The sequence below is a fragment of the Malaclemys terrapin genome, chromosome 23, assembly GCF_027887155.1.
Source record: "Malaclemys terrapin pileata isolate rMalTer1 chromosome 23, rMalTer1.hap1, whole genome shotgun sequence".
Taxonomy (NCBI): Eukaryota; Metazoa; Chordata; order Testudines; family Emydidae; genus Malaclemys; species Malaclemys terrapin.
This window is the reverse complement of record NC_071527.1, coordinates 663,046-684,369: the sequence shown is the minus strand read 5'-3', so window position 1 is coordinate 684,369 and position 21,324 is coordinate 663,046. Positions and strand designations below refer to the sequence as shown.

Below are 21,324 nucleotides of genomic sequence, written 5' to 3'. Positions count from 1 at the left end.
TGAAGGATTCTGTAAAACCCATATTAACAAAATCCACAGTATCTTAAAACAGTCTAAAGTGTTTCCTGGATCATATGATTAGACCATCTACAAAAAACAACCAACCAACCCTCTGTGTATGGGAATGTAAGTTATCCTGAATTCTCATTTATTTGTCTGTGCAGCTCCAGGCTGTATCTTGTTTCATTGTAGTCTAAAGTCAAGGAAGAGTAAGAAAGGTTATGATCGTTACATAAGATAAACAGGAACTTGTTTTAGTCCAGAGTGTGTATTTAAACAGTACCGAGTTTAAATAAATAATATTCAGGCTGCTGGCATGTGACATAAATATTAGATTTTGGTTCACACGGAGGGAAACTGTTCCAAGTGCTGCTTAAATAAATGTCTGCATACACATGCCAAAATTGGTCTCTGCTCATGAGTTGTTTTAAAAGAGGAAAATGCTGAGACCGTGTGACCCAGCAGAAAGCACGAAGAGCCAGGACTCCTGAATTCTTTGAGCTTTGCACTGATTCACTGCAAGACCTTAAGCCCAATCACTTACCGCACTGTACCATCATTGATCCATTTATATACCACCCTCCTGAGCACTGAGAGAATGAGCTAGTTAATAAAAATGAGGAGTCCTTGTGGCACCTTAGAGACTAACAAATTTACTTGGGCATAAGCTTTCATAGGCTATAAAGTGCTTTGGAAAAAAAATTCAACCTACTAAAAATAACACCCGTTTCCATGCAGGGAAAGGTCATGCTTGATTTTGGGGGCAGCAGCAATATCTTCTGTAGTTTAAGGGGTTGGGATAGCATCTCCTGCAGAACAAAAATGGAGCCAAGAAATTGGCATTAGGGCATTATCACAACAGCTGCCTCAAGCTGGATTCCTTTGATGTGGGGTAAGTACATTTTGGCACAGCTCCATGACTACAGCTTATAAGAAATGCAAAAGAGAAACAGAACTCCCCCAGCATCCGATGTGACTATTTCTTCCACACCACTGTTAGCTCGGTTAGGTCCAAACTCTCCTCTCCGTTGATAGCAATGCTGCTAATTATGCTCCTACAGCAGTTCCTTGCCCTGCTTGCATATCTGCTTTTGTTCCTGAGACTCTGAAACCTCATCTGCAGCAAGAAGATATTTTTCCCACCTGTCATGGAAAGATTCACCATCATTTACAACAGACAGACGTCTGACCAGAAACAGGAGCTCTGGAGTAGCCTGCAGGAGTTCACAAACACCAGAGAAGCTGGTGCTGATGGATATTAGTTGTGGCACTGGAGCCAACTTCCAGTTCTATCTGTTGGGATGCCGAGTGATCTGCAAACTGCAACTTTGAGAAGTTTCTTTTCAGGAAAATTGCTGAGAATCAGTACCTCCACATCGAGAATTTTGTGGTAGCCCAAGTTCTCTGCTGAATCCTGGTGCAGTGCTTGATGCAAAGTACACCTCTACCTCGATATAATTCTGTCCTCGGGAGCCAAAAAATCTTACTGTGTTATAGGTTTAATGATAAAACATAGTAGCCAAGGAAAACCAAGCAATGGTACATGAATAGCATAATGGCCAACAAGGGTCAGGCTAGAGACTCTTGCCTATATGCTCGGGGTATTACTGATCGCCATATTTGGGGTCGGGAAGGAATTTTCCTCCAGGGTAGATTGGCTGAGCCTCTGGAGGTTTTTCGCCTTCCTCCGCAGCATGGGGCAGGGATCACTAGCAGGAGGGTCTCAGCCAATTGAAGTCACTAAAACACAGGATTGGGGACTTCAACGGTAGAGTCCAGGGAAGGGTCTTGCGGCCTGCAGCATGCAGGGGGTCAGACCAGATGATCATAATGGTCCCTTCTGACCTTAAAGTCTATGAGTCTATGAGGTGAAACCGCATTATATTGAACTTGCTTTGATCCACCGGAGTGCGCAGCCCCGCCCCCCCCGGACCACTGCTTTACCGTGTTATATCAGAGTTCGTGTTATATTGGGTCGCGTTATATCGGGGTAGCAGTGTATAGAGAAGGGGTGCAATCCACAAAGGAATGTGGGTGCCTAAACCTAGGGTTTAGGCACCTAAGTCCCAGTTTTGGCTCCACTGTGATCCACAAAACTCTTGCCAAACCCTGTGAAGGCCTGGCTTAACATGAGTAATTAAACATGGGGGAGGCCTCATTTCTTGGAAGACAGGATTAGGAAGGTAACTAGATCAGAAGGCTGAAAACAGAACATTTGTGCTAAGATAAGTAAACCGGTCACTAAGCTAAAAGACAGAATGTCTGAGCTAGCTTAAAATAAGAGGGGGAATACCCAGAGAATCATTTACTAAAAACAAGCTAACAATGGATAAGAGAAGACTGGAACACAAGATGCAGTGAAGAGTAAGTTAGGCATGGACAGAACATGCTGTAGAAGAGGGATTGGTTCCTACAAAATGACCAAGTCAACCCCCAAAATGTGATGCACTGTATTGTGTAAATGTATATAAAGGAAGAGGTTTGCTGTGTAACTTTGAATGTGTGGCACACACTATATACCCGCCTCCTACGTTTGAGCCTGATCAACTCCACGTAGCTCTGCTGTACGCCAAATAAAAGTACCTGAATGTTGAGACTGGAGTCAAACAGAGTTCTCTGGGAACCGAGTGGAAATAGGTCTCAGGGAAACCTCAACACGCTGTAGGTGCTTAACTTCACTCAGCACCTAAGTTTTCAGAGTAAAAGTTCCCAAGCCACCTAAGTTTCTGCTTCACTCTAAGCATCAGGACATTATTTCCTACCTAACCCCCAGAGTGATTCACAGACTAGGGAAAAACAGGAATTCAGCCATTTAAATCATGTTCAGGGCTCGAACTGGTAGGCATGCTCAGAAACCACCTACCAGATCAGGTCCCATTCAGAAGGAGCCAGCCACCTTATGAATTTTAAATGAATGGTTAGCACAATTGCATGGGAGTGATGTGGGAGAACCATGTTTAATTCCCCCCTCTGCCAAAAATAGAGAAAGGATTTGAATTGGGGTCTCCCACCTCTCAGGAGCGTTCTCTAACCAATGAGCTATGGCATCTTCTGACATAGGGTTCCCTCAGTCTCTCCTGTTGAAGCTGTTCCCCTGTGGCTAAATAATAAAGAGTAGTTGGAGCATGGGACTGGACCCAGGGTCTCCCACCTTCTAGACAAACCCTTAGCCACAACATTGAAAATGAGACAGAGTTGCTTTAAGAGAGAGGGCGGAAACTGTTATCCGAAACTTGCTAAACATTAAGCTTTAGGGACTGCCAGCATGTTGCACCAGTCAAGTTCCACACTGCAGGATCCAACCTGTATCAGTTCATCATATAACCAACCAGCTTCCAGCCTGCCTCAGTTGTTCCTAACAGAGCAGTTAGTCTTTTTTGCTCAAGTTTCAGCCAGGACCTTTACACTGGATTTTGAAATTGGCTGTAGAAGCTGCCTACTAGATCAGTACAAAGAGCAGAAAATAATCCCAAGAGTGAATAGAGCGGCTTCATAGACTCACTCTGCATTCTGCCTAAACTTCAAGGGATCTTATTTTTAAATAAGCAGGCTCTTCTCACGGCAAGTCCTACTGAGAAGTGGGAATGGCAAAGGCAGTGGTCCTGTTTCTCCGTGTTTGCGTGCAGCTGCTTGCCCTGCCTATATACCTGCTATCATTCCTGGGCATATGGGACCCATTCTGTAAGAAGATATTCTTTCCCTTCTTCATGGAGAAGTTAACTGCAAGTTACAACCGGAGGGTGTCAGGGCACAAACAAGAGCTGTTCTGCAACCTGCAGGAGTTTGCAGGCCCCTCGGGGGAACTGACTTTGCTGGAGATTGGGACTGGCACTGGCGCCAACTTCCAATTCTACCCACCTGGCTGCAAAATTACCTGCACTGACATAACCCTCAACTTCCAGCACGGTCTCTCCAAGAGCATGGCACAGAATCAGCACCTCCAGTTTCAGCCCTTCCTAGTGATCCCAGGGGAGGACTTGAACCAAGTGGCTGACAGCTCTGTGGATGCAGTGGTTTGCACCTTGGTCCTGTGCTCAGTGCAAAGCATAGAGAATGTCTTGAAAGAAGTTTTGAGAGTACTCAGAGCCGTGAGTATTTAAGAAAAGATATTTCCTATATTATTATTACCTATTCTACAGTCACTGGACCAGATTCTCCAGTGACCTTCAGCTTTTTGCCACTCTGGAGATGCAAAGCTGCCACAAACCTCATTTATTTGGCCAATTAAATTGGACTTATATCCACATTGCATACAAAAGAGGTGCAAAGCAGTAGGAGCATACTGGTCACTTTGCCCCATTATTCTTAGGCCAACTGTGTTTTGTGCATTCAACTCCCAATAACTTCAGTGGAAATTGGGACACATGCAATTTAAGGCAGAATTTTAATTTTTTTCCCTACAAGGGATTTTTCTTTTAGAAAAAAGCAAATTCTCAGTCTAGCATGGTGAAACATCTTGTCGGTTAACACAGGGCCCCACCCAAAAAAAGTATTTAAATTTTACATGGGAGATATCAAAAGATTGGTCATTTCTATCTACACCAGATATGGATAAAATATTAAGTCAGTGAAGTTTAAAGTTTTAGGATGTTATAGGTGAAATATTAGAGCTTTCCTAGACAGCATGGTCCAATAGACAGGAGATCTCAGTTCTGCTAGTCAGGAAATCTAGGTTCTACTCCTGCTCTGCCACTGACTCGCTGTGTTATCTTGGACAAATCACTTAACATCTAAAAAGAAGTGCCAATCTCATCCTTGAGGTTGAAATAACCATTCCTTTAACTCCATTCCCCTTATTTGCTCATAACTTTCTGTAAAGAATTCCATCTGGGTTAAAACTCCCTGGTCCTGATTTTCAACTGCTCCATTCCTGAGCAGGAATTTCAACCTTAATGGTGGGATTTTTAAAAGGGACCTAAGTATTCCCAAATCCCAATTCATTTTAATGGGAATTAACCATCTCTCTCTCTCTCTCTCAGGCTCCTTTGAAAACCACATCCTAGTAGTTTTCCTCTTAACAAAAACACAAAGTTCTGATTACTGCGAAAGATAAATAGAGTTAAAGAAACCAGGTACCAGCAAGCACATCTTTTGTCTTTTTAGAACTTATTGATATGGATTTTAAACACCTCTGCAAAAATATGTAATTTTCTGTTTATTTTAAAATGTACAGGATTAAAAGAGCAACTTGAGGGGAGGGAGGGAGTATTTTGATACTGACTGAAATGTATGCAAAGAAAGCCTCAATTCCAAGTGTATAAATTGCTGAGGGAGAAAAGGAAGAACAGAAACTGAGTTTTAAGAGCACAAAGAAAAGTTATGCAAACTGCATATCAGTTCCTTCATGTTTAAAATATTTCTAAATTGTTTTATTTCCCTAGGGTGGGGCATTTTATTTCTTAGAACATGTAGCTGCAGATCCTACAAGCTGGAGCTATTTTTGGCAGCAAGTCTACTATCCAACTTGGAAACTTGTGTTTGATGGATGCTACCTCACAAGAGAGATCTGGAAAAACCTTGAACAGGCCACGTTTTCAGAAATAAAGTTACGGCACATACAAGTCCCATTATACTGGTCTCCAGTTCAGTCTCATATCATCGGATATGCTATAAAATAATTCTCACCGTGCTGTGACCTATGCACTTTCTTATGTTTGCTTCTGTACAAATCATCTACAGTAACTCCTCACTTAACGTTGTGTTGTTCGTTGCTGATCAATTAGAGAACATGCTCATTTAAAGTTGCACAATGCTCCCTTATAACGTTGTTTGGCAGCCACCTGCTTTGTTCACTGCTTGCAGAAAGAGCAGCCTGTTGGAGCTACCTGTTGGGGGCTTGAAACCAGGGTGGACCCGCACCCCCCCTTCAGCTCCCCTAAGTACCCTGTGCAGCAGCCGCCCAGCAGGCCATCAATTGCCAGGTAGTTCAGCTGTCTCTCCCCCCCACTGCCCTATGCTGCTCCTGCCCCTCTGCCTTGGAGCCTCCTGCTTGCTGTGCAGGGGCAGGGGAGAGAAGAAGAGGGGTACTAATGTCAGGGTGTCCCCCTCTCCCCACTCCGGTACCCTATCTCCACAGAGCATGGGGGGGGGCACCACAGGACTCTGGATGGAGGGAGCTTGCTGGCAGCAGCAGCTGCTGTCTGAACTTGCTGATCTACTTAAAAAGACAGTGTATTTAGAGTGGGGTCAGCATATTTAAAGGGGCAATGCAAGTCTCTCTCTCTCTCTGCCATGCTGTGTCTCCTCCCTCCATTCGTGCTGCCTTGTAGAGTGTGAGGCTACATTAACAACTTGTTAACCCTTGAGGGATCAGCCAAGTGCTAGTTCATCATTTAGCAGTAAGGCATTCCCTGGGAAATAGCCCACCTTCTGACTCCATCACCTCAACCAAGCTTCACAATCATCATTGCTGGGTACAGTATTAAATTGTTTGTGTAAAACTTATACTGTGTATATATATATATATAAAATATAGTCTTTTGTCTGGCGAAAATAATTTCCCTGGAACCTAACCATCCTCCCCTGATTTACATTAATTCTTATGTGGAAATTGGATTCGCTTAGCATCGTTTCACTTGAAGTAGCATTTTTCAGGAACATAACTACAACGTTAAGCGAGGAGTTACTGTAGTTAATTTACTCACATGTAATTAATGATCACTCAAGAGCAAGCCAAGAGCAAGACATACATTAATCCTGAGATCTCAGTACAAGTAATACTAACATGACTATACTTCTGTCATGTTAAATTTCTGATTCAGAAGTCAATCCCATGAGGAACAAACCCAGTATCTAGATGTCTTTAGACATAAATATTCTATGGGTAGGCGGTTGTGTGCAGGTAAATTACTATAATTTGGGACATATTAAGTTCCAGTTTGAATGGAAGTTCCAGAATTCTGCCTGGGCCACGTGTTTCATACCATTGTCCCTTCCACTGTGCATGGCGGACACTAAAAAAAAAAGGAAAATCCTTCTTCTTAGTTTTATCAACAAGGACATTGCGGAAAACATTGTCTTGGAGAGGCTGTGTCTATACTAGCCTTTTTTGAGAAGTCTATCTCACTGGTGCACTGCCCCACTTACAGCAATAAAGAGGTACATTAGTGTAGATAGGGCACTAGCATTTTTACCACGATCTGTCTCATCTAAACCTGTTGAAAGCAAGTCTAATACAGAGGCAAAAATACTGGTGAAAACTACTGCTTCCACAGCAGTTATCGCCAGTGGAACTGCCCTGGTAACACAACAGTGGGAGATATCACATAAACATCTGGCCAAGAATACTTATTCTCTAACTATTCAGGGAAATATCTTCCTAAATATGCCGTTTTATCTTGGCAAGTTCCTTCAGATAATCATTAGTTTATTTTCACCACCAAACGACAATTGTGAAACAAGAGTGAAAATAAAGCTTGTGGTGGGAATTGCTTTCTATAAAGTTACATCTTTATTTCCACCCTCTATCTTGCTAGCCCTGCTCCTTTCTCTCCTGCCTTGGTTTTGCACTAATAGTTTGCTTTTACGCACCATAGGTTAGTAGGTAGGTATTTGACCCTAATAACATATAAACTCCATTCAGCTGCAAAAATGTATTGGCTAGAGAATGCAACGTTCTCTAATATTATCCATTCCCTGCTCTTTTCGTAACAGTTATCAAGCTATTTTAATACATCTCATGTCATTCAGATTGCTGAGGTGGTAGTATAATCAATTTAACTATAACTTTGCTACTGCACTGGAATGTTGGAAGATTTTTTAAGCCTGTGCAAAGTCTACCACTTTGTGTGATATTTTTATATTGTTAATTACCCAACCAGTCAAATGAGTCAGAAATTATACTGTGAATCAATGCTGACAAAACTGAGGTCTAAAGGATACAATTTCTCCTTGGGTGAAATCCTAGCCCTAACAAAGTCAATGGTGTTTTTTCCACTGACTTCAGTGGGGCCAAGATTTCACCCCCATCTGCAGCAATAGTACCTTTGTATTATGATTGCAGCAGATCTTATAGGCAAAACAGGAAGCCTTGCTTAGTATTTGTATGGGAGAATAATCACTGAAACCCCTACAAATGGTGCAGGGCTCTGGCAGCATGTGTCTCACGATCTTGATCTCTGTTAAGACTTTTTGCTCTCCTACAATTACTGAGAACATTACTGATAAACACTAATCTGTAGCTACTCTGCCCAGTTCTTGTGATGTATGAAGGACTGAAATCCTTATTCCTCTCAGCAGTAGGTATATCTTTGCAAAGAAAAATGTTGGTGTGTTTTGTTCAAAAAAGTTGTGGTCCCGTAGCAATGTTATTCTATGATAGAACCATATTATTTCTCAAAGGGGAAAAAAGTCACTAGAGTAGTTGATGGAAACAATTTCTCGGAGAAATTAAATTAAAACATGGAATTTTCAAACTGAAAGTGTGTGGTTTTGGTTTGTTACTGGAGAATTACACCTGTCTCTTCCTCTCCTGCCCCCAATCCACAGAAATCAATTAAGGGTTGCACCCAATTGCTAAGGCAACCCCCATTCCCTCACACCACCCTTCCCCATAGACCTGCTTTCTCCCAAGCCATCACCACTGCTGCACCTGTTCCCCTTTCCACCAAACCCTGCGCCTTCTCCTTTTGTCCCCCTAGACCGCCCGCCCCATAACCTCTTCCCCTGTTCTCCCCCTACAGACTCAACCCCTCCTTCCCCAAACTGTGCCCCAGGCCCGATCCTATTGTCCACTCCTCCCCTCCAACCCCCCCCGCCTCCCTCACACCTCCCCCCCCGCCCCACGCTCTGCCCCGCCCCCCTCACACCTCCCCCCCCCGCCCCACGCTCTGCCCCGCCCCCTCACACCTCCCCCCCCGCCCCACGCTCTGCCCCGCCTCCCTCACACCTCCCCCCCCGCCCCACGCTCTGCCCCGCCTCCCTCACACCTCCCCCCCCGCCCCACGCTCTGCCCCGCCCCCCTCACACCTCCCCCCCCCGCCCCACGCTCTGCCCCGCCTCCCTCACACCTCCCCCCCCCCGCCCCACGCTCTGCCCCGCCCCCCTCACACCTCCCCCCCCGCCCCACGCTCTGCCCCGCCTCCCTCACACCTCCCCCCCGCCCCACGCTCTGCCCCGCCTCCCTCACACCTCCCCCCCCCGCCCCACGCTCTGCCCCGCCTCCCTCACACCTCCCCCCCCCGCCCCACGCTCTGCCCCGCCTCCCTCACACCTCCCCCCCCCGCCCCACGCTCTGCCCCGCCTCCCTCACACCTCCCCCCCCGCCCCACGCTCTGCCCCGCCTCCCTCACACCTCCCCCCCCGCCCCACGCTCTGCCCCGCCCCCCTCACACCTCCCCCCCCGCCCCACGCTCTGCCCCGCCTCCCTCACACCTCCCCCCCGCCCCACGCTCTGCCCCGCCTCCCTCACACCTCCCCCCCCGCCCCACGCTCTGCCCCGCCTCCCTCACACCTCCTCCCCCCCGCCCCACGCTCTGCCCCGCCTCCCTCACACCTCCCCCCCCCGCCCCACGCTCTGCCCCGCCTCCCTCACACCTCCCCCCCCCGCCCCACGCTCTGCCCCGCCTCCCTCACACCTCCCCCCCCCGCCCCACGCTCTGCCCCGCCTCCCTCACACCTCCCCCCCCGCCCCACGCTCTGCCCCGCCTCCCTCACACCTCCCCCCCCGCCCCACGCTCTGCCCCGCCCCCCTCACACCTCCCCCCCCGCCCCACGCTCTGCCCCGCCTCCCTCACACCTCCCCCCCCGCCCCACGCTCTGCCCCGCCTCCCTCACACCTCCTCCCCCCCGCCCCACACTCTGCCCCTTCCCCTTTCTCCGACCGGGCCTGACATCTCCTCAGGGCCGCTCCCCCCGCCCCCTTCCACATGGCCGCCACCGCGGCAGCACGCGACCAGGGCATGGCGCCTTTCCCGGGTCACGTGGCCAGCAGCCGCGCGCCGGCGCCCGGGGAATAACCGTTGGACGAGAGCCGGCCGCCATTTTGTTTGCTCCCAGGACGATGTGGCCGGGTCTCTGGGCCGCCGCCCTGGTGGTGCTGCTGCTGCTGCGAGCGGGCGGCGGCCCCGGGAGCTCCACGAGCAGTAAGGTTCCGCCGCTGGGCGTTGCGGGAGGCCGGGTGGCGTCGCAGCGGCGTGGGCGGGCAGTGCCTCAGGCACCGCCTGGCCCCGGGACCGCGCTGCGCGCGCCCGCGCTGCCCACTGTTGGAGCCACATTGCCCCTTGCGCTTTGGTGCGACACGACGGCGCTTGCGCAGAGAGGACTTCCCCCCCCCCCCCAAGAATTTCATGGCCCATGAGTCTGTGCGACAACCTTCCCCTGTGTCTCCAGGGCATCCTTGACATACCCCGTGAAGCACAGCGCCATGGCAGGGCGTGTGCTGGAAGGGCCTGGGCTCCAGCTGCTGCTGGGGGGGGGGGGGGGGCTGGTGGGTTTCTTGCTGCCCCCACCTCCCCTGTGCTGCGTCACCTCGCTCTGGTGCCAGAGTAATACGGGTGCAAATGCATCGGGCCATAAGGTATTCGCCCCTCGGCCCAAGTGTGAGGTTGGGTCACGCGCGTACCATGCTTCAAGTAGGAGACGGTATGTCGAAAGTATTTCACGTGGTTCGGAAAAGGATTTCAGCACTCGTCAAGTCCCCACAAGCAGGGCCTACGTCAGGGGTCGGCCACCTTTCAGAAGCCGGGCCGGCTCTGGCCTTTTGGCCGCTCCAAGCAAAAAAAAACCTGCGGTGCGGCAGAGCGCGGGTGCAGGGGGAACGGCTGGGGGAGGAGGGAAGGAGCGGGCGGGAAAGAGAGAGAAGGGGGCGGCCAGGGCTACAGCAGGGGCGCTGCCACGCGGCCCCTCCCGCTGCACCGCCTCCTGCCGCCTGCCAGGAGGGCTCCGGTCGGCGGGGAGGGAAGGAAGAGGACTGCCCTGCCGGGCGCTCTGGTTCTCCGCACCGCCGCCCCATACAGGGCGGCCGGAGCGGAACAAAACAAAAAAAAGCGGCCGTGCCGCCCTAGGATTGGGCCGAATGCCGCCTCGAACAATCTGCCGCCCCAAGCACCAGCTTGCTCAGCTGGTGCCTGGAGCCAGCCTTGTTCAGAAGTGGTGTGCCGAGTCTTCATTCATTCAGTCTAATTTAAGGTTTCGCGTGCCAGTAATACATTTTAATGTTTTTAGAAGGTCTCTTTGTCTAAGTCTATAATATATAACTAAACTATTGTTGTATGTAAAGTAAATAAGGTTTTTAAAATGTTTAAGAAGCTTCATTTAAAATTAAATTAAAATGCAGAGCCCCCCGGACCGGTGGCCAGGACCTGGGCAGTGCGAATGCCACTGAAAATCAGCTCGCGTGCCGCCTTCGGCAGGCGTGCCATAGGTTCCCTACCCCTGGCCTACGTGATCAGAGGCATAATTGGGAGGTTAAGTTGCTGATCAACTCAGCCAAGCTTTGCTGCATGCCAAATAAAGGAACCTGAATGATGAAATCCAGAGTCAAACTGTGTGTTTTGGATCCCAGTGATCTGGATGAAGTGTTCTCCCAGAACCGGACAAAGTATTCTCAATAAGCTGAGTTGAAAAGGTCTCGGAGGGAATCCCAACATATGCTAATAGCCCCTTACATTCGGTGGTGTTGGAACAATTTGTATAGTAGGGGTGCTGAGAGCCATTGAACTAAACTGTAAACCATGTATATGATAGAAAACACTTCAAGTCAGGGGGTGTTGCCACACCCCTAACCCCCTGGTTCCAGGACCTATGCTTTTTACATTTGTTATCTGTATGGAAAAGAAGGGTGGTTTAGTGGTTTGGGTGCTAGCCTGGGCCATTCAAGTCCTAGGTTAAATTCCCTGCTGTGTCACAAGCTTCATGTGTGATCCACAAGTCACTTTGTGTCTCAGCTCCCTAAGACTAGCTGTAAAATGGGGATAATAGTGCTACCCTATCTCATGGCTGTTGTGATGCTAAATCCATTACGGCGCTCAGATACAATGGTCATGGGGGCCACATAAATATCTAAGATAGATAGGTATCCTGGGTAGCTGACTCCGTAGGTCAAGCTTGAAGTTAACTCCGAATACATGATCAAATGCTTCATCACCAGAGTAAATACTGTGAGTACAGAAGGCAGGAATGTTGGGTTTAGAGTAGGGAACTGGAAATGCAGATAAGCTGGATTCTGTTGCCAGTTTTGCTGCTGACCTGCTGTGTTATGTTGTTTACCCCACCTCAGATAATACTATCCACCCTTTGTAAAGTTCTTTGAAGACCTTGGACATCAATACAAAGTATAATATTAAAAGTCACAAACTTCTCACTTTGAAATAATTTCAAAATTCTTGCATAGCTTTAAAGAAGAGTTTGCACTATTTTTATTAATACTTTTTAATTAATTGATGGTACAGTCACATTATATAAGCACAATATCATATAAGACACCACTACGATACATACTTTTGTGCAACTTTCTGTACATATTTTAAAGGCAGTTAGTCCCTGATTCAGCAATGCACTTGAGCACATACTTATCTTCAACCACTTGCTTAAAGTTATCCCTATTCAGCAAAGCACTTAAACATAGATGAAGTGATGGACTTAAGCGCACACACAAGCACTTTGCTGAATCAGGGCTCTAAATGGGAATGCAAAAAATAGTTGTAATAACATTGGTAAACCTTTTGTAAAACCCATGCAGAAAACACTAGAAATGCACAAAATCTTCATATTGCAATCTGAACAATTTAACTGATTGTGTTTTGTTTTATAGCCTGTGGAGAGCGGGTACTGGTGGATATGATATCAGGACCTCGGATCGTAGGTGGACATGATGCACAGCTCGGAGCATGGCCGTGGCAAGTTAGTCTCCAAGTTTACCAATATGGTGTAGGATTTAAACATCTGTGCGGTGGATCTTTAGTTAATGAGTATTCAGTGCTGACAGCAGCGCATTGTGTTAGACGACAAATGTATGTATTAAATTCTCATACTCTAATACTCTGTTAAGTTAAGTGCGAGAAAGGTATAATTGACCAGAATTGCATCACCTGTAACTCCTATAGCGTCATTTTAAATCATATCAGCATATCCTTGAGCAGAATGGAGGACCAGATACTACACTATGGAAATCAGTGGGAGTTTTGCCAGACTCGCATGGATTCGGTTCTAAGATTGTAGAACAATTACTGAGCACTGAACACCTGACTCCTGTGTCACAATATTCCCTAGTGTTGGCAATCCACTCTGGCTCAGAGGAACCACCTAAGACATTCTGTGCAACTTAAGGCCATCAGTTGCCCTCCACCAGAGGGTCTGTAGCTAATGTAATTGTGTTTGGAGGTCTCTGCATCCCCAGCCTGGCTGGGGCTGGAGGCTCCACATCAACAGTGCCAACATAGAGGGCAGGCTTACGAGTGGACTGAGGTTTTCTGACAAGATTTTTCAGGTTTGTTACTAAAAGTTTTAATTTTTTCCAGGAATATTTTTTTCCCCCAATCAGCTTTACTGTTCAGTAACCTTATACTGCACTAGCAAAATGTTGCAATATTTGGGTAGCAAACATTGCAGGGGATTTTTCAGTTTTTCTAAAGTAAGCACTACTTCATCTCTTTTATTCTACTAGGTTGTAAAACCTTTATTTAGAAAATACTAAAAGACTATCAGAAGCTAAACTTTCATTTTACAGTACAGTAAACGCCTCAAAAGAGGCTTATTAATCTACTGCCACATCCTTAGATAGGCCCCCAGAGCGATCTTAAGTTACAATGCGTACCTCTCCAGCCCCAGAGCAGCCCAGAGTCTAGAAGGTGCAAAGATAGCTTAGTCCCACTTTTGCTTCTCCCTGGCCGTGAGTACTGAACTGCACCTCTTAGAATCTCACCTCTAGACTTCTTTACTAAAGATCTTGTTTCCATTATTGTTTCTTTTACTGTCAAGATTCCATGCTTCTTTCACTAAGCATTCCACATATCTATAAAAAAATATATGTTTGTATCTTTTCTCCTAAACAACTCACTGCTGAGCTCCACAGGCATAGCCGGGCAGCCAAATCTGAATATTAATTGAAAATATTGATCTGGATTTGCCTTGTCAAATATGAGGCAATCTGTGTTCTCAGTTCAGCTCTCTCTATCATGAACTTGTCCCAAAAATATTTAATATGGGATTTTTAAAGCATGTTGTCAAATGTGTATAAGCTGCCAACAAAACAAAACACATTTTAAAGAATGCAAACAAGTAATTTATTTATTGTATTACAGATGTAAGAAATGAATTGTTGATTCTCTTTTAGGGATCCATACTACTGGAAGGTTGTGATTGGCCTTCATGATATTTCCAGACCTGAGAGACATACTGTGAAACGTAGTGTTAGAGAGATTATTGTCCATTCAGAATTCCGGATAGAGACGTTTGAAAATGATATTGCATTATTTAAACTATATAAATCGGTAAGCTACAATGACTATATTCAGCCCATCTGCTTACCCTTTGTTCACATTCATCTAAACATCAACAACCGAACAAAGTGCTTCATAAGTGGTTGGGGAAGTATTTCAGAGAAAGGTAAATATTTGCTTGCCTTTTTTTTTTTTTTTTTTTTATTAAACTAACTGGTGATCCAAGAAATAGCTGATTTCAAGTAATGCAAGCTTACTTGCTGTGAAGGCATTATTTAAATGATGTGGTTTTGTTTTGAAACCATCTTTTTGGCGTTTCTTTCCTAGATACTGCTGCCATTCATGCTCTCCTTGGCTTTATTCCAAATGCAACCTCCTTTTAATTACAAAAACCATGATGTATTCCTACAGCCTTAATTTTATCCAGAGAAAGAAAGAATTTGATGAAGCATGAAAGTGTTATTACCTGGAATAACAATACCATTAAAACTGTACCTATGGGCCTCAGTTTATTAGGATTAGGAATGATTTTTAGCAAAAAAAAAAAAAGTCAAAATGAAGACAGTATTTTTCAGTGAAACTGAGCCCTCTTAAAGGAATATGCTCTGTTTAGCACAAAACTTGATTGCTTAAAGTGCAGTTCTGCTAACATTGTGAAATTCTGTGTTCAGTGTTTTCATATACAATTTTCAGTTTACAAGTAAAAAGTTATTTTTTCTACCCATCAGCAGCTCAAACTCACAAAAAGGTCTGAAAGTCAAGCTGGGTTCAAATTTCCATGTACATCAATCACCAGGAAATCATTCTGCAAGTCAAATTCAGTTATACCCCCACTGAAGGCAACCTAGGGCTGAACAAGTGTAACCGAGGGCATAGTTTGGCCCGTAGTCTTTAGTCCAGGGTTAATGTAATAGAAGGAAGAACTGAACTTGACTTTTAGAGTCTCGTTTCAGTTCCCAGACATTAGCACTTAGGAAAAACGTTATACTTAGCAACAGTAAATTAGATATAGAAAGACTGAGGCTATGTAGGTCTCCAAATGAGTAGTGGGGCTGGCCGGTCTGCACAGGATTCTCTCCTCTCCTGTCTAAACACCAGGGAGCACAGACTCAGTATGCACAGGTAGTAACTTTCATAGTGGAGCTATCTCCTTAAGGGAAGATACAAGGGCATCTGGGGTCAGATAAGCCTGTGGGACACAACATGGCCCCTGCACTTTGCAAGTGTTCAGGTCTAAGTACTAGTATCTCACGTTTCTTCAGAATCAGAAAGGCAGATGTGTCAAACAACACCTCCACCCCGATCCTGCAATGACTTACGCATGTTGTCACAGCCATGGTAAAAATCCCCCTGCTGGACACACCAGGCTACTGTCTTTGGATTCCAGGCCCATATGCTTTTAAGCTTCCTGAGACTCAGCAGAATCCAGGCCCACACAGGGTATAGATCCTCTGTCTCACATCGCGTCTGAGCTGAACGCCCGGTCTAACTGCATCTCCCCCAGACTCCTGAGTAGCATAGCACACTCTTTTCCAGAGTTCCACCTTGTAGGAAACTCTGGCTTACAGTTTACCTCTTCAGGGACATGATAGTGGAAGCAAATAGACACATTAGATAGCACAAGACAAGAACTATATAGATCCAGACTAAACAATAGAACGCCTGTACACCATTCCCTGCCTCATGTTAGTTCACTCTGAGTCTCTGTTTTTTTTAAAACCCATCGCTAAAACCTTTTCTTTTTGTTCTGCTTTTGGGGAAATTCCACTCCTTTAGGCCCCAGGCCCCTGCAGAGAAGTTAGAGAAAACTGGTTCGCCTAGCTTCAGCCAGTCCATTGGCCCATTTGAATGGGCAACCATAACGATTTAAAGACTCTCTTCCATTGTGCCTGGTCTGGGAGATATGTGACACAGCCTTGATACAAATGGTACACAGACATTCAATGATAAAGCAGTTTCTTAAAGCCAAATAGCATTCATAAACTCTGCATAGACAGATTCCCCAAATTGTCAGATGTTCTTAATTTTCAGCATGAGCAGTCCCACTGAACTGAAAAATATTTGCACAAAAATGCTACAATTGTAGTAGCAAAATGTTTCATCTTCTATATTCCATTACAGGTGAAGGCTCACCTATATTACAAGAAGCTCAAGTAGACATTATTCCTTCTGATATTTGTAATGGTTTTGAATGGTATGAAGGAATGGTTAATAATAATATGTTTTGTGCTGGCTTTGAGTCTGGAGGTATCGATAGCTGTCAGGTAAGACTGGAATTTTCTATTTGTAAATGTACTGTCCTAGCCTGCTGCCACGGAAATTTGAAGTCAAAACTCTCATTGGCTTCATTGGGACCAGGATTTGGGCATTAGTACAGTAGGAATAATAAACAGAAAACAAAGGTCAAGTCAGAAGAGAGAAAGGTATCAGAGAAACAAGAGGAAACGATGATTTTAGAGAAAAATAATCTGAATTCAAAAACAGTGATACAGAGTAGAACGAAAGACCAAGTTGACAGAAAGAAGGAAGAACAGAAACAAGACAAATTGTTTATTTATGCAATGCTTGACACAAAGCTTACAATAAAATACAAAAGGTATTATGTATATATATTATATTTAATATTTATAATATTAATATAATAAATAATATATATTTATATATAATATTATATATAATATTAATATTTATATTTATATATGCCCAAACTGTGCGTATATTTATATTATATAAATATAGTGTGCATTTAATATAAGTCCATGCTTCGTGTTTGACAAGAAATACCTATACATGTTGGTGAGCAAAGTGGTTTAGTTGCAAGATTTTCAGAAGTACTCAGCATCTCCCATTGAGATCAATGGAGAATCTTCACCCCACCAACCTTCATCACCCTCCCTCATTGAGAACAATAGAAGCTGCTAGGTGTTGAGCTCTTTTGAAAATCTGGCCCTATGCATATATGGGCCCTCATTTAGTCAATGTCTCTTAGAGAATAATGGTGAAATACAGCAAAGGCAATAGAGAAAGGAGGAAATGAGACAAAAGTTACTAGTAAAATGAACATCTAAGATTCACTGTTAAGTCACCAGAACCCTATATATATTTTCTTTCTTTCTTTCTAATTTACCATCGTTTATAAATAATTTGTATGTACTATGTGTGTAGTGATGATTTTCACAACGGTATTGCCCTGATGTTTCGAAGTTTTAATACTATGATTTTGGCATCAAACTGATAAAATTTCATAATTGTATGCAGTGTTGTAGCCGTGTTGATCGCAGGATATTAGAGACACAAGGTGAGTGAGGTAATATCTTTTATTGGACCAACTTCTGTTGGTGAGAGAGACAAGCTTTCGAGCTACACAGAGCTCTTAGATGAAGAACTTTGTGTAGCTTGAAAGCTCAGCTGTGTCACCAACAGAAGTGCAGTGCAGAAGTGAGGGTGGCATGGTATGGGGGGGATCCTCACTTTTGGGGGGTCAGGGCTGGCCTTATGAGCCTTATGGTGGCCCAGGGTGCTGTGGTTGTGGGGGGTTTCCATGGTCACCTCTCCCCCAACACACACACAGCCAGCCCAAGCCGCCTTTAACTCCTGAGCACAGGGGCGCTGGGCCCAGAGCCAGGGAGGGGCAGGCCTGGGGGCACCCTGGCTGAGGGCTCCTATCATATGTCAGGCTCCTGCTGCTGGTCCTGGAAGGGCTGGTGTGGGATGGGACTTCCTTTTCACCTGCAGGGGTCTCTCCCGGGGCCGGGTCAGACCCACCTCCAGGAACCTCCCCCAGCTGCAAGAAGCAGTGCAGAAATAAGGATGGCATCGTATGGTACTGCTACTTTTACTGCTGTGGCGCTGCCTTCAGAGCTGGGCTCTTAGACAGCAGCCGCCACTTTCCAGCCACCCAGCTCTAAAGGCAACGCAGAAGTAAAGGTGGCAATATCTCAACCCCCCTACAATAGCCTTGAGACCCCCCCATGCCCCATTTTTGGTTTGGGACCACCAGTTTGAGCAATGCTGGTCTCCTCTGTGAAATCTGTATAGTATAGGTAAAAGTACACAAAAGACCAGATTTCATGGTCTATGATGTGTTTTTCACAGTTGTGAATTTGGTAGGGCCCTACTTATTTACTTTCTCCACACCAGTCATGATTTTATAGATCTCTATCATATCCCCCCTTAGTCGTCTCTTTTCCAAGCTGAAAAGTCTTAGTCTTATGGAGGATACTTACTGTACTGGTCTGTTTACACTGCAAGTGTTATGTAACCAGCTCTCCATATGGAATACACAGCATGCAACTTTGTACAATGACAGTACCTCTCCATAGAACAGATTACGATTCAATTCATGCCATAACCGATACAATGGACCTGGAAGACATTAATAGTAAAACTTAACAATCAAAGGAACATGTAAGTAATAAGACGTACCACATATGGTAGAGGCTGAAGAACGGTCTTATTTACTGCTTCAGTGAAGAAGGTGCATTTAACTTGATTTGATTCATGCTAGTTTTACCATCAGTATTCAAGTCAAAGGGCATTAACTTGCAAAAGGACTTCAAGGTTTGGGCCTTAGAGTGTAGATATTGGGCCCATTAATATGAAAGACAAGTAGTTTATTTTCTATAAAGATGCCAGTGTATTCACAAGTATTCTGTCTACCATCCTATCTATCTTCTTCAACAATCTTCCTTTGAACGGGTGATTTGGGAATTGATAGTCAGATTATGAGCCATTACTGTTTATACAGTGGAACAGAGCACTTACTTGCATATATGCATAATTTAGATAGATAACTGAATTTAAATTCAGTTATTAATTTGTAGATATGTAGCTTTAGGGTGATCTGAATGCTAGAATGTAGACCGGTGGAGGAGATAAACGTTTAACAACTTTAGTAATAGAGACTATAAGAAACCTACTGTAGGTATGATAGTCTGGCCTGGTTAAGGTTACCAGATGCAAACTTAACGTGATTCATCCATATATTTTGGATATAAATGTTTTCTTTTTACCATTAGTAAAAGTTAGATCATTATAATCTTAATTCTAATGTCTGTGCCTTAGAATTTCAAAATACTAGAAATAACTATGCAGGGGGGTGTCATTTTTTTCTTGTTAGGGAGATAGCGGTGGACCGTTAGTGTGCTATCACCTAGATACCAGCAAATATTATCTGATAGGGATTACCAGTTTTGGATTTGGATGCGGCCGACCCAAACTTCCAGGGATCTATGTACGTGTGTCTCGATATAAAAGGTGGATAAAAGCTCGTCTTTTGCTGGCTAGCAAAGCCACCAGGACCCTGAGCATTACACGTGCTCTGATTCTCTTGACTGTGGGGTGGACACATACATCATTTGGTTGTACTAGAGACTTCAGAGGCCTCTTTGAGATTGCCACTTGAACTCTGCATGAACAGGCAGCCACTCGTGATTTTTATGAATAAGTATCCTTAATGAATGTGTGTAAATGCTACTTGTTTAGTAAAAGGCATGTTTTTTTCTTTTATCTAGATAACTCACCTATGTACACAGCCTGTAATAAAGCATTTTTTTAACTATCACAGGTATCATAAGTAAAAACTATGCACAATAGAGAAAGATACCGTACAATTGCATTAGTATATTCTGTGGGGCTTGAACTTTACAAGCATGATGAAAACCACCGTTTTAGAGAACGTTGTTATAAGGTTATAGTTGTTGTTCATTAAATAAAGGACCATTAAAGAAAATGTGCATTACAGTGGTTGGCTGGCACAGCATAGCAGTCCCTTGTTTGTTAAGGTAAAGCAGACAATTTATAATTTAAGCAAATCATAATGTGTATTCTGTTCTAGGTTTAAAGGGACATTGTCATGTAAGTGATTTTTCAATATTGTAACATCTTAGGATCTTTAAAATAAAATGTATTTTCCACCCAGATAGATACAGATTTTGTTTTGTTTGTGGAAAAAACAATTTAACTGTTTCATGTCCTGGCATGTTTGTGCACCAGAATAGTCTGTCAGTAGAGTTCTATAGAAATGGTTTCGAGTTAAAAGGACAGTCCCATCAACTTGAAATCTAGCTAATAATTGTTAAAAGTAGTTTCAGGTAAATACATATGTCCAAGTCCCCTAAAAGTGTTTGTGATTTTCCAATCATACTTTTCTGTTTTGTTCTCTCTGAGACTGACACAAACGGGGAAATGTTTAACAGACTGCAGTGGGAACAGTCTGACTTCCAAGGGAACTTCACCTGTTTCCCCCCCTGTGTGGTCCACTCCAGGCATGCCCAATCAGGTCTCCAGCTGCCAGCTGTCTCTGGGCAGGGACCCCTTGTCCCACCCCCTTCTTATTGGGGGGTTTAGGGCTGCAGACTCCCATCATATACTGTGATATTCCCAGCAAGTCAGTCTGCCTAAAGGCCAGCACCTGGGCTGTGCCTTCTCTCGGAGGACAGTGACAGCATTTTTACCAGGTACTACACAGCTCTTTCTCAGCAGAGTACATTTATTGTAAGAACAAAAGAGCATACAGAGAAAATGTGTACAAACCGATAATAGTTCCTGTATGTATGTTAAAACCTTACCAAAGGTCACCCATCAGTTTTATGGGGCCCTTGTAAGCCAGTCTTTCCAGCTCCTCCATGAGGGTTCTGGCCTCTTTTACACAGAAGGTTCTGTTTGCTGAACCAAAGTGAAGGCCCTGAGTCAGTTCAAACTCAGCTCTTTATCTCTCTGGAAAACCCAGTTTTAATCAGTATATCCAAACACCCCATGGGGCGGTGGTTCTCTGGAGTTGCTTACAATCCCCAGGGTCATTACCCTCCACTGTTTTTAGTTCCTGGAGGAGCTGTGATAACCCTCCCCCATGGAGCAGAACACAATAAGATAAAACCATTCATAAATTCAATACAGTGGTCCCCAAAGATACTGCATAGGATTGCAGTATCTGTGACAGGAACTA

At 44.9% G+C, this 21,324-nt stretch overlaps 2 protein-coding genes across 3 annotated transcripts; both read left to right on the top strand.

The window, feature by feature from the left end:
- Positions 1-3,311: 3,311 nt before the first annotated feature.
- On the top strand, positions 3,312-8,466 carry LOC128828149 (putative methyltransferase-like protein 7A). Its single transcript, XM_054012556.1, has 2 exons — positions 3,312-4,088; positions 5,382-8,466. Exons 1-2 carry the CDS (start codon positions 3,585-3,587, stop codon positions 5,616-5,618), a joined length of 741 nt encoding a protein of 246 aa, XP_053868531.1. The 5' UTR covers positions 3,312-3,584; the 3' UTR covers positions 5,619-8,466.
- Positions 8,467-9,976: 1,510 nt separating this feature from the next.
- TMPRSS12 (transmembrane serine protease 12) lies at positions 9,977-20,297 on the top strand. Of its 2 annotated transcripts, XM_054012547.1 has the most exons (5): positions 9,977-10,082; positions 12,752-12,950; positions 14,273-14,544; positions 16,500-16,642; positions 19,498-20,297. In XM_054012547.1, exons 1-5 carry the CDS (start codon positions 10,001-10,003, stop codon positions 19,780-19,782), a joined length of 981 nt encoding a protein of 326 aa, XP_053868522.1. In that variant the 5' UTR covers positions 9,977-10,000; the 3' UTR covers positions 19,783-20,297. The 2 variants fall into 2 exon arrangements, with proteins under 2 accessions (XP_053868522.1, XP_053868523.1); XM_054012548.1 differs by lacking the exon at positions 19,498-20,297 and having other exon boundaries at positions 14,706-16,585.
- Positions 20,298-21,324: the final 1,027 nt, after the last annotated feature.